This window comes from Leptonychotes weddellii, chromosome 9, assembly GCF_054177405.1.
Source record: "Leptonychotes weddellii isolate Sample4059 chromosome 9, ASM5417740v2, whole genome shotgun sequence".
Classification (NCBI taxonomy): Eukaryota; Metazoa; Chordata; class Mammalia; order Carnivora; family Phocidae; genus Leptonychotes; species Leptonychotes weddellii.
The window spans coordinates 33,589,567-33,602,710 of record NC_138377.1 but is presented as its reverse complement, the minus strand read 5'-3'; the positions used below and the strand labels follow the sequence as shown (position 1 = coordinate 33,602,710).

Here is a 13,144-nt window from a genome sequence, read left to right as displayed (position 1 = left end):
AAAAAAAAAAAAAACTGTAGCTGAAGTTTTTTTAAGCAGGCACTAAAAAAACCTATGTCTGAATAGAAGGTAGAATCACCCCAAAGACAATAAATGAAGATTTCATCACAGTTAAAGTCTCATGCTCTTCAGAGCAAGGGAAGTTATTAGGATAAAAAGGGGCATTGCAGGGTGGCTGGGTGGCTCAGTTGTTTAAGCGACTGCCTTCGGCTCAGGTCATGATCCTGGAGTCCCGGGATCGAGTCCCGCATCGGGCTCCCTGCTCAGCGGGGAGTCTGCCTCTCCCTCTGACTCTCCCCCTCTCATGCTCTCTCTCTATCACTATCTCTCTCAATAAATAAATAAAAATCTAAAAAAAAAAAACAAAAACTTTGTAGTTTACAAAGGGCTTTAAAAAAAAAAAAGGGGCATTGCATAATGATAAAATGGTCAATTCTCCAAAAAGGTAATAGCCTTAATGTATATGCACCTAACAAGAACATCAAAATATGTGAGGCAAAACCTACTAGAACTACTAGGAGAAATAGATAAATCCACTATTATAGTTGAAGACTTCAATGCCTCTCTATCAGAAATGGTCAGATCTAGCAGACAGAAAATCAGTAAGGACATAGTAGAACTCAACAGCACCATGCATCAACTGGACATAACTGACACTGATCAACTATTTTATATAAAAACAGCAAAGAAAACACATTCTTCTCAAGCTCACATAAAACATTACCAAGATAGAACACATTCTGGGCTACAACACACACCTTAACAAATTTAAGAGAACAGAGGTCATAGAGTGTTTGTTTTTAGATCACAATGGAATTAAGCTAGAAGTCAACAACAGAGAGATAGCTGGAAAATCTCATAATACTTGGAGACTAAACAACATACTTCTAAATTAAAAAATGAGTCAAATAAGAAATCTCAAGAAAAATTTTTAAAGTTTTTGAACTAAATAAAAATGAAAATACAATGTATCAAAATTTGTGGGATGAAGTGAAAGTAGTGCTTAGAGGGAAATTTATAGCTTTGAAAGCAAATATTAGAAAAGAAGAAAGATCCAAAATCAATAATCTAAACTTCTACCTTAGCAAACTGAAAAAAGAAGAGAAAATTAAGTACAAAGTCAACAAGAAGAAAAGACATAATGAAAATTAGAACAAAAAAAATCAGTGAAATTGAAAATAAGAAATCATAGAGAAAAATCAACAAAACCAAAAGCTTGTTCTCTGAATAGATAAAATTATTAAGATTCTAGCCACACTTACTAAGAAAAAGAAATAGAGAAGACTAATATTGATAAATGAAAGAGAGAACAGCACTACACAGACATTAAGAGAATGCCTTAAAAGGGGCGCTAGCGTGGCTCAGTCAGTTAAGCAGCTGGCTCTTGATTTTGGCTCAGGTCATGATCTCAGGGTCCTGGGATGGAGCACCACATTGGGCTCCAGACCCTGCGCTCAGCAGGGAGTCTTGAGGATTTCTTTCTCTCTCTCTCTCTCTCCCTCTCTTGTAAGTAAATTAAATCTTTAAAAAAAAAAAAAAGTATTAGAATACTATGAATAACTCTAAAAGAAATGGACCAATTCCTTGAAAGATATAATCTGCCCAAATTCACACAAGAAAAAATAGGCTATTTGAAAAGAACTATATCTATTAAACAAATCAATTCAGTACTAAGCTTCCAAAATAGCCCCAGGCCCAGATGAGTTCATGGGTGAATTCTACCAAATATTTCAAAAGAAATATACCAATTTTCTACAATTTTTTCCAGAGGTGGAAGTAGATATGATACCTTCTAACTCATCTTTTGGAATCCAGAATTACCCTACTACTAAAATCAGACAAAGACATTATGAGAAAAGAAAACTACAGACCAATATTTCTTGTGAATATAGATGCAAAAATCCTCAACAAAATATTGCAAATATGGCCAACAATATATAAAAATAATTATACAATATGGCCAAGTATGATTTTTCCTAAGTATGCATGGCTGGTTTAACACTCAAAAATCAATTAAGATAATCCATAACATCACAGACTAAAGAACAAAAATCACATGATTATATCAATAGATGCAGAAAAAGCACTTAATAAAATATAATAGTCATTCATGATAAAAACTCCCAGAAAACTGGTAACAGAGGAACTTCCTCAACTTGATAAAGAACATGCATAAAAAACCTACAGCTAACATTATAATCACATAAATACAGATGTATATGAGGAAAACCACAAAATTCTAATGAAAGAAATCAAAGAAGAACTAAATAAATGGAGTGATATCCCATGTTCATGAAGAGGAATACTTGATATTGTCAAGATGTCAGTTCTTCTCAGGGTGCCTGGGTGGCTTAGTTAGTTAAGTGCCTGATTCTTTTTTTTTTTTTTTTTTACATTGGCGGAGAAAGGGGAACCCTCCTACACTATTGGTGGGAGAGCCTGATTCTTGATTTCAGCTCAGGTCATGATCTCAGTGTCATGAGATCGAGCCCCACATTGGGCTCCATGTCAGCAGGGAGCCTGCTTAAGATTCTCTCTTTCTGAGGAAAAAATAAAACAAGATGAAATCAGAAAGGGAGACAAGCCATAAGAGACTCTTAAGCATAGGAAACAAACTGAGGGTTGCTGGAGGGGAGAGGGGAGGGGGGATGGGATAACTGGGTGATAGACATTAAAGAGGGTATGCAATGAATGAGCACTGGGTATTATATAAGACTGATGAATCACTGACCTCTACTTCTGAAACCAATAATACATTATATGTTAATTGAATTTAAATAAAAATAAATAAATTTTTAAAATAATAAAACAATAAAGAATATTCTTCCCCCCTCTGCCCCTCCCCCCCACACTTTCTCTATTTCACTCTCTAAAATAAATAAATCTTTAAAAAGTCAATTCTTCTTAACTTGATCTATAGTTATAACACAATCCTGATCAAAATCCCAACAAGTTATTTTGTGGATATCAATAAACTGATTCTAAAGTTTATATGTAGAGAAAAAGTTGTGAATAGCCAACTCAATATTGAAGGAGAAGAACAAAGTTGGAGGGCAGATACTACCCAACTTCAACATTTGCTTTAAGTCTATAGTAATCAAGACAGTGTGGTGAAAGTAGAGACAAACAGATCCATGGGACAAAACAGAGAGCCCAGAAATAGACCCACGTAAATATAGTCAACTGATTCTTAACAAAGGAGCAAAGGCAATACAATGGAGAAAAGATAGTCTTTTCAACAAATGCTGCAACTGGACATCCGAACGAAAAAAAAATCAATCTAGACACAGACCTTAAATCCTTCATAAAAATTAACTCAAAATGGATAGCAGACCTAAATTTAAAACACAAAACTAAAACTTCTAGAAGATAACATGGGAGAAAATCTAGGTCACCTTGGTTTTTCTGATAACTTTTTAGATACACCAAAGGAATGATCCATAAAAGAAAAAATTAATAAAATGAACTTCAGTAATATTAAAAACTCTGCTCTGTGAAAGATATGATCAAGAGAATGAGAAGACAAGCCACAGACTGAGAGAAATATTTGTAAAAGACATATCTTATAAACAGCCATTACATAAAATATACAAAGAACTCTCAAAATTCAACAAGGAGAAAATTAAAAACTTGATGAGCAAAAGACCTGAACAGACACCTGACCAAAGGAAATATCGATGGAAAATAAGTATATGAAAAGCTGTTCAACATCTTATGTCATTAGAGAATTGCAAATTAAAACATTAAGGAGATACCACTACACATTTATTAGGATGATCAAAACCCAAAACACTAACAACACAAAATGCTGGTGAGGATGTGGATCAACAGGAACTCTCATTCACTGTTGATGAAAATGCAAAATGGTACAGCAGCTTTGGAAGATAGTTCAGCAATTTCTAACAAAATTGAACATAATCTTCCCATATGATCCAGCAGTTGCATTTCTTGGAATTAACCCAACTGAGTTGATAACTTACTCCTACACAAAAACCTACACACAAATTTTACAGCAGCTTTATCCATAATTGCCAAAACTTGGAAGCAACCAACATCTCCTTTAGCAGAAAAATAAACTGGTATATCCAGGCAATCTAATATTATTGAGCTCCAAAAAGAAGTGAGCTATGAGCCATAAAAAGACATGGAGGAACCTTAAGTGCATATTAAACATGAAACAACATACTATATGATTCCAACCATATGACATTCTGGAAAATGTAAAACTATATAGACAGTAAAATGATCAGTGATTGCTAGGGGTTAGGGGGGAGGAAGGAATAAATAGGCAGAGTACAGAGGATTTTTAAGGCAGTGGAAGTATACTGTATAATACTGTAATGGTGGATACATATCATTATACATTTGTCCTAAACCACAGAACATACAACATGGACTTTAAGTGATAACAGCGTGTCAATGTAGGTTCATCAATTGTAATAAATTGTTAATAAATGTACCACTATGGTGGGGGATGTTGGTAATGAGAGAGGCTGTCCAGGGGGGAGGGGAGGAGTTGGCAATCTCTGTATGGAAAAGCTCTGTACCTTCCTCTCAATTTTGCTGTGAATTTAAAATTGGTCTTAAAAATAAAGTCTATTATCATCTATGCAAACACACTGATAAGAAAAATCAATCAATTCCAAGGTGGACTGGACAGTGTTTCTATGGATTTAATCTAGGAAGATGAAATCTAGGAAAACTAAGAAAAAGAAATATTAAATATTAAATAATCCCTACCTGTACCACTCAAACATTATTTTAAATTATCTGTAGGCTTTAATGAAAAAGTAATGGCAACCAAATTGTATTAAATAGCAATTTCTAAAATGCTATATTTGGTAGAGGGTCTGAGATTCAACAGAAGGGAGAAAAAGAGATCAGAAGCTGAAAAAGTGATCAGAAGCTGAAAAAGTCACCAAAATCTACAAGCATAATTAGCTTCTTTAATTTCCAATTCTTGATTTGATGGCTAGATAAGAAACAAAAAATATGCAATCTAAACAATGTATACTCAAACACAGTAATTCATGTGGCCGCTTCACAAGCATAATCTGCAAAAAAATAATTTAGAAATCATTTTCCATAAGATTTTCAGAAAATTAAAAATATTTATATATTTTGACTTAGCAATAGCTGTCCCATTCATTTGTCCCCTAAAACAATGCAAAAGTGATCTTTTCCCCATTTCAATTTGTCATGACCTAGTTTATCATGTTTACCACTTACTAATACCACTCACTATCCTGTGTATCATGTTTCCTAAGTTCACTTACACTACCAAATGGTACATTATCTTCAGTGCCATATCTTTCTCTGATGCCCTATAATTCAGTTCTCAGTTCCCCCTAGCCTCCCAGAACTCAGGTTCTGAGGACCACCCAGAGCTGCATTCAAATGCACCTACAAAAGAGCTTAATTCTATTCCTTGGATTCCTAGTGACAACATTTTTACCCTGTGTTATGGTTCCTAGGAAATCTGCATACTTCTTCTCAAACATAACACTTTCCTCTAATGCATGCTGCCTTCTGTGCCTCACAGCTCTCTTACAGAATCACATATCCAGTTCGTGAATTCCTAGTAAATCAAATTACATTCAGAGAGCACATCAACTGAGACAATCATAAAAATAAAGAGTTATTAAGTGGGCGCCTGGGTGGCTCAGTTGGTTAAGCGACTGCCTTCGGCTCAGGTCATGATCCCGGAGTCACAGGATCGAGTCCCGCATCGGGCTCCCTGCTCGGCAGGGAGTCTGCTTCTCCCTCTGACCCTCCTCCCTCTCATGCTCTCTGTCTCTCATTCTCTCTCTCTCAAATAAATAAATAAAATCTTTAAAAAAAAAAAAGAGTTATTAAGTCATGCACCTGTATCACATTAAAGGATTAAACTACTTTCAGATTCATACTCTCCTATTCCCAAGCCACCACCAGCTCACTTCATCATTCTTAAGTTTTATGTCGTTGTACAATTTACTAAAACCTTGCTAACACTTCATTGCTTCAGGTCAGTGAGTCATTGATATGCACTAAGAGTAAAAAAGGATTATCAAGGAGATGGGCCACATTCTTCACCATCACAAGGCTTATAGTCAAGCTGAGGAAACAAACATACACAAATGAAATAATAATATCCTCTCAGATATGCAAAATTCTTCAAGCAAAATTCATTCATATCTCTATTCCCATTTGTTCCTTATAACCACCCTGTGGTGTAAGTAATTAGGTATTCCTTTCCTTTTCTTACAGACACAGAAACTGAGAGCCAGAGTAACCATCCCAAAGGCTCACAACAAACATGTTCTAGGGAAGGCATAAGACCCCAGATCACACAACAAATGGTTACAGTGCTCATGAACACACACAAGCTACAAAAGAAAAATAACTTTAATTATATTGATGTGCACTCAGGTACATAAATGAAGATGAAATACGATGAAGATATTCATTACAGTTGCTTGGAAATAATCATTTTTAAAAAAACAAGAGGCCCAAAATGGAGTCACTTGTGCTAAGCCCATGTCACCAAACCAAGACTTAACACCAACTTAATTGCAGTTTCAACCTCTCCCAAGAATGTAATCTTAACCAGTCCATCTGGAATTACCTGGTCAGCTCTAGTGAGGTAACCGCCTGATAGAACCCCTGCCTTCTAAAGGAAGGTGACCTTGCCTGAAATAACCCACTCTTTGCTAATAATGTCCTTGTCTTGCCCCCTTCTGTCTATAAAAGTCTTCTATTTTGTACAGCTCCTCAGAGCTCCTTTGTGTTTGCTAGATGGGATGCTGCCCAACTCATGAATCATTGAATAAAGCCAATATGATCTTTAAAATTTACTCAGTTGAATTTTTTTTAACATAATGTAGGAAGGTTTCCCTGAAGAAGTATGTTCCAGAGAGTTGGATGTCATGTAACAGATAATACAGAGCCGACCCACAGGAACTGAACCAGAAGGAAGTCAAAAATGCATAAAATAATGTGAGCAAAGAAACTGGTAGACATATGGATATATCTAAATTAACGTATTGAAATTAAATAAGACAACAATATAATAGTTAAAAGAGAAAGTTAAAAACAATATAGAAGAAAAATACAAGACAATAATAATTTGAAAGATGAGAAGATGAACAGAGGTCCTTGAATTAATTAGGAGACGGGTAAAGATACTAATAAGCCACATATTGACGCTAAAAATGTTAAGAGTAATCAATGAGGGGTGCCCGGGTGGCTCAGTCGTTAAGCGTCTGCCTTCGGCTCAGGTCATGATCCCAGAGTCCTGGGATCAAGCCCCACATGGAGCTCCCTGCTCGGCGGGAAGCCTGCTTCTCCCTCTCCCACTCCCCCTGCTTGTGTTCCCTCTCTCGCTGTGTCTCTCTGTCAAATAAATAAATAAAATCTTTAAAAAAAAAAAAGAGTAATCAACGAACAGAAAAACTTCCAAACTAGTGGAGGGAATCCAGGAGATGAGAGAAAAAAAATCCAAAAGGTGGAAGAAAAGAAGAAAAAGGAAATAAAAACATAGAGAAAAGCAAAGAAAAGGCATTTTAAAGTGGAAAAGAATATGCTCAAGTAAATCAAAATGCAATTAATCTTGATAAATATACATAGATTAAGCTTGTCAGTTACACTCTCAGAATCCATATACTATCTTTAGAAGATACAGCTAGAGTATAATAATCTATAATAATAAAATTTAAAATATAGAAATATATATACCAAATACTATATGAAAGCTAATTTAGCTCTACTAGAATCAAGCCAAATAGACCTTAAGCAAAAACAATCATTAGGGACAAAGAAAGTGAGAAAATAATGTTGAGGAAATCTCCCAGACAGGATAGCAAAAATAGAAAGTGCTGGAAATAGGAGAGAAGAGAAAAAGAAAATTAGAGGACTAGTCCAAAAGGTACAATATCTGAATAAAAGGAGCTCCAGCAAGAAAAAAGTGGGGGAGAAGGGTGGAGATAATCATCATAGGAAAAAGAAATTAAGACATAAAACGTGCTTTTCCAGATTGAAAAGGGCCACCATCAATGCCCAGTCAAACTGATGAAAACGGACCCACACTAAGGCATATCATCAGAAAGATTCAGAACCCCGGGACAGAGAGGATACATCAAACTTCCAAAAAGAGCACAGGTCACATGTAAAGGGTCAGAAATCCTAATTATCTCTAGCCTAGAGTATTATAGTTAGCCAAAGTCAATCATGTGGCAGGGGGGAATAAAGAGAGATTTGTTTAAGAAAATGATGTTGATCGAATATTGCTCGCACCAATGTAATGAGAGAAGATGTAGACAATTGGCAGAGAGTTTAGTGTTTGAATTAGTGATAAGTACAAAAAACTAAGCAAACAATAAATCCAGCTATTTATCAACTCTGAGGAAAGTGCAGAAAAACAATCATAGCATGTTTAAGGTTCCACCATAAATAGCATATTTGTAGTCATAATGATATTTATTGACCCAAAAGAATGATATACCTGTATTGTGAGAATGAGGTGATGAGAAGAGTGCATGGACATAGTAAGGGCTAGAACCTCAAATGCCACATTGAGAAGTCAAAGACAAGGCCTAAAACTGAAAAACCAAGAGGTAGGTACATAATCTTTTTATTTGCTGACATGGAAGCAAATAATAAAAGAATCCCCTAAACAATTTGAAAGTGGTTGCCTCTAAGGCCTTTTTTTCTTTTTTCTTCAAAATGAGATATTGTCAATCATTCTTCATAGAAGTTTTACCAACTTATAGTCCCTTGAGCAATGTATGAGAGTGCCCGGACCATCACTTTATCAGTTCAGGTCCCGTACGTAGTGCTGCCAAATCAGGGTTAGAGGTGCAAGTTTTACTGAGATAAAGGTCTGGGAAAGAAAAGGGAGGAGGGAGGGGCCTTCAGACCAAAATGCGGGTCTGACATGGGTGAAGGGGTATTGGGTAGAAGAGCGTCAGACCCAGGTAAATGGAGAGCCCCAGAGCAAAAGTTACTCAACAGAGGAGTCTTGTGTTGAGAAGGACTAGACTAAATTATAATACTGCCCCCATTCTTAATTATTGGCTAAAAGTAGCCTTGGGGAAATATGGCCTCAGTGTGTGAACTGCAGCAGATGAGAAAATGCAGCAGTTGTCAGTCAAAAAAAAAAAAAAAGGCCTGGGGGGTTGGGGAATGGGTTAGCCTGGTGATGGGTATTAAGGAGGGCACGTTCTGCATGGAGCACTGGGTGTTACGCGCAAACAATGAATCATGGAACACTATATCAAAAACTAGTGATGTAATGTATGGTGATTAACATAACATAATAAAATAAAATAAGCCTTTATTTATAGCATTTTAGGCTTTCTAACTGTAAATACTACCACTGCGGTCAGTTTCAAGCTACTAGTGTGACAGGGTAATGACTCACCGAATGAATGCTGAGTTTGGAAAAGATGCTAACAATTGGCTTTCCCAAACCAAGAGCAGGTTCCAGGAAGCTATGAACTGTGCTCCAGACAGCAGGTTTCCATGAAGGATGAGCTAAGCAGTGCACCTTCTTAGCTACTATACTCACCAACCTAGTGCGTTAACAGAGTTTTTACTACAACAGTGTGATAAGTGAAAATGGTATGTCGGTGTAGTTTGTAGTCTTACTCTGCATTTTACTTAATATGCATGAGGCTGAGGATCTCTTGATATATTTATATATTATGTTAAATGCATTTATTATTTTGTAACATATTTAGTGTATTTTCTATGAGCTGAGCCAATCTTTTGATTATTGTTATTAAAATCCTTTTATGCCTATGTTCTAAATAATTGAAATCTTAATATATTGATCTTAATATATTAATTCAGATAGTAAGTGAAATACAAATACTGCTTATCATCTCATCATATTTCACATTTTCAAAATTAACTCCTTTTAACCCCTTTCAGAGGGTAAATAGGAAAGAAATAAATGTACCTTTAAAAGCATGTGTAAATGGAATCTAACATTAGGAAACAATTTACTATAATTCCTCTTTTTTCTGTAATTTTTAAAGTAATGTGTACAGCATCAAAACACAATATCTACACTAAACTTTCAGGGAAATAGTTTTTTTTAATATTATTAAAGTTAATTGAGTGTAGAAATTTTATGGGGAAAAAGTCACTGAATAGTTTCTATCTACCTCCCAACATACGTAGAGTAACAACAATATAGTAGAGAATTTTCCATCTGAGCAGTCTACAAGGACAGAGTAGAATCTTTAGGGAAATTAAGTTTGTAATATTATCATTATGAACACATTTTAATAATAGATACATTCTATATTGACTCATTTTTACATTATTAGTTGAGATTATTGGTTGCATCCTATCAGCTTGCTGTAGCAAGTTGGAAATCATCCACTATTAAGTTAAAAGCTACGAAGCTCTGGATGAAGTGGTCTTTTAAGATATTACACATTTTTAGGGACACCTGGGTGGCTCAATCGGTTAAGCATCTGCCTTCAGCTCAGGTCATGATTCCAAGGTCCTGGGATCGAGTCTCACTTTGGGCTCCTTGCTCAGCGGGGAGCCTCCTGCTCCCCCTGCTTGTGTGCACTCTCTCTCTGACAAATAAATAAATAAAATCTTTTTTAAAAAAAGATATTACACATTTTTAATATTCTTTTAAGATTAATTTTTTAGAGAGAGAGTGTGTGCGAGCAGGGGGAGGAGCAGAGGGAGAGAGAAAGAATCCTCAAGCAGACTCCCCGTTGAGTACAGAGCCCGATGCAGGGTTCAATCCCAGGACGCTGAGATCATGACCTGAGCTGGAACCAAGAGTCGTCTGCCCAACCAACTGAGCCACCCAGGTGCCCTCCACATTTTAAGTATTTCTAGTTGTGCAGGTAATACTGAATGAACAGGACCTTGAACTAGACCAGACATCAGAAGTCATCCAATATAGTCTCTAATCACAAATGTACTTAGACAAAATTTAAAACAAAGGCTATAAAGAAGAAACCAAACAGGCAAAAATTTGAGGATTTTCCATAAAAGTTTTTTTTTTTAATGTTAACTCAAGCACTGCTACCATATATATCTGGAGAGGAAGAGTCAAAACATCTATGGATGCATAGAATGCTACTGTTTTCCAAAGAAAATACATCTATTTCATCTCTCTTAATCAGTTACCTAATTCATAACTGTATTTGACCCCCAAATGCTCTGCTTTTCTTCTGTTCCACCTCCTCCAACCACAACCTCCACTTCTTCAAACCACAACATCGAACCACAACCACTGTCTTAGTAATTGGTATTATCAACCAGAAATCAAGAAAAAGATGCAGATGAAAATTAAAGTCATTGAATAATATAATTTACAGCAAGTAGGGTGAAAGCTGAAAGTGGTGGCTAAAAAGAAGTTTGGATTGGGGCGCCTGGGTGGCTCAGTTGTTAAACGTCTGCCTTCAGCTCAGGTCATGATCCCAGGGTCCTGGGATTGAGTCCCGCATCAGGCTCTCTGCTCAGCGGGGAGGCTGCTTCTCCCTCTCCCACTCCCCCTGTTTGTGTTCCCTCTCTCACTGTGTCTCTCTCTGTCAAATAAATAAATAAAATCTTAAAAAAAAAAAAAAAGAAGTTTGGATTATCTGCACACTCCTTTTATCTTAATTTTCTCAAAATATACGGTCCACAGTACTCAGAAAAAAAAGAAACTTACCTCATCCACATTTTCAAAGGCATTGATGATGTCATAAGGTAAACAAGACAACAGATCGATCACAAACCAAGTTTTCAGATAGTTCATCCTTATCAGCTTGGGGTCAGAAATGACCTCTCCACCAGGTCCCACAAAAGTCGTGTGAAAATTTAAAACAATATCAACCAGAAAGATAACGTCCACCACACTGTCCAGCACCAGCCAGGCTATGTTGTTCTGCTTCGTTTTGAAGGAAACGTTATAAGGAACCATAATGGCGGTGTAGAAGGTAAGAATTAAAATCACCCAATCCCAAGTAGTTTTAAAAGCACAATAGTGTAAAATAATGTGTGGTGGCGTCTTTGGCGCTTCTTGCTTATACTGAGGAAGGATATCTGATCCCAGCTGAAGAACCTAAAAGAGAGACAATGTGTATATAAATGACTTGAACATCTCTGTACAGTTAGTAATGAATTCAAACTTACTGGAAGTCAAACCACAGCATATTTTTCATGACTCCTGGTTTCAAGACCAGTCAAACCCTAAAGTTTTGTCTCCCTCTTCTGAGTTGTACCAAAGTTTGTTTAAAGGAAGTTAATCTTTCTGCTGTTCTATCTGGCTTTCTCTCCAGTGGCCAACTGTTGGTTCACCAACTGGCCCCCAAACACCAAGGGCAAGGAGAGAACAAAGAAAAGGACAGACCACTCCAGATCGTTAGGTGGCAGTTTAATAAGCAAGGGAACATACTTACAAGGCTTGTCATAAGAAACGGTAAGACGAGTAGACCTCCGCACCCACCTACCAGAATCTTAAAAGCTTAATAGATACCCTAACTGGATTCAGTCACATATACAGTCCAAATGGTCTCAACAACATCCTACTCTTTCAAGGCTATGTCCTTGAAAATGGCTCCCACTGTGGGAATGGTTGGCAGAGTGTACATTCCAAGGACCAGAATGAGGAGACTCCGATTGCCTGGGTCCAGTTCCGGGGTCAGCCAGCAGTCACATCCTCTCAATAACTTCCTCCAACACCAACACTGATCCACAGCACTGCTGGATGTCCACTTCTGGGATTGCTTTCTGTACACTCACTTGCAAGTCTGCCTAAAATCACACATCTCTGATTGTCCAACAGTTATTTGGGTGACTCACCGTTACCCATTTTTCACACATACTTAGCACCTCAGGGAGCATAACTTTGATTCTGATGGCCTCGCTGAACCCCAGGACCACACTGTTGGTGATCTTGCTGTTGAGTGGGACTCAGCAAGGGCCCTAATGAGCAGCATAGTGATAACAGGGTTGTAAGTGTTATAGCCTGCTTTTTCCTTTTCTCCCTTCAATCAGGACTGAAAGAATTGTGTTTCCTGTCCAGATGCATATTTGCTTTGGAAAAAAGAAAATGCTAAATACTCAGGTTTGCTTCTCCATACCTTTTTGACAGATGGAAAAATTTCACTGCAAGGTTATATGAACCTTGACTTACTATAAGCAGGTCTAA

The 13,144-nt window shown here is 36.8% G+C and overlaps 1 protein-coding gene across 1 annotated transcript in view; it reads right to left on the bottom strand.

The window, feature by feature from the left end:
* Positions 1-13,144, bottom strand: part of KCNH5 (potassium voltage-gated channel subfamily H member 5) — a 277,648-nt gene that overhangs the window by 202,496 nt on the left and 62,008 nt on the right. Inside the window, exon 6 of the mRNA XM_081830419.1 lies at positions 11,663-12,055. Coding sequence (XP_081686545.1) covers positions 11,663-12,055 — 393 coding nt within the window. The remainder of the gene's footprint in view (positions 1-11,662; positions 12,056-13,144) is intronic.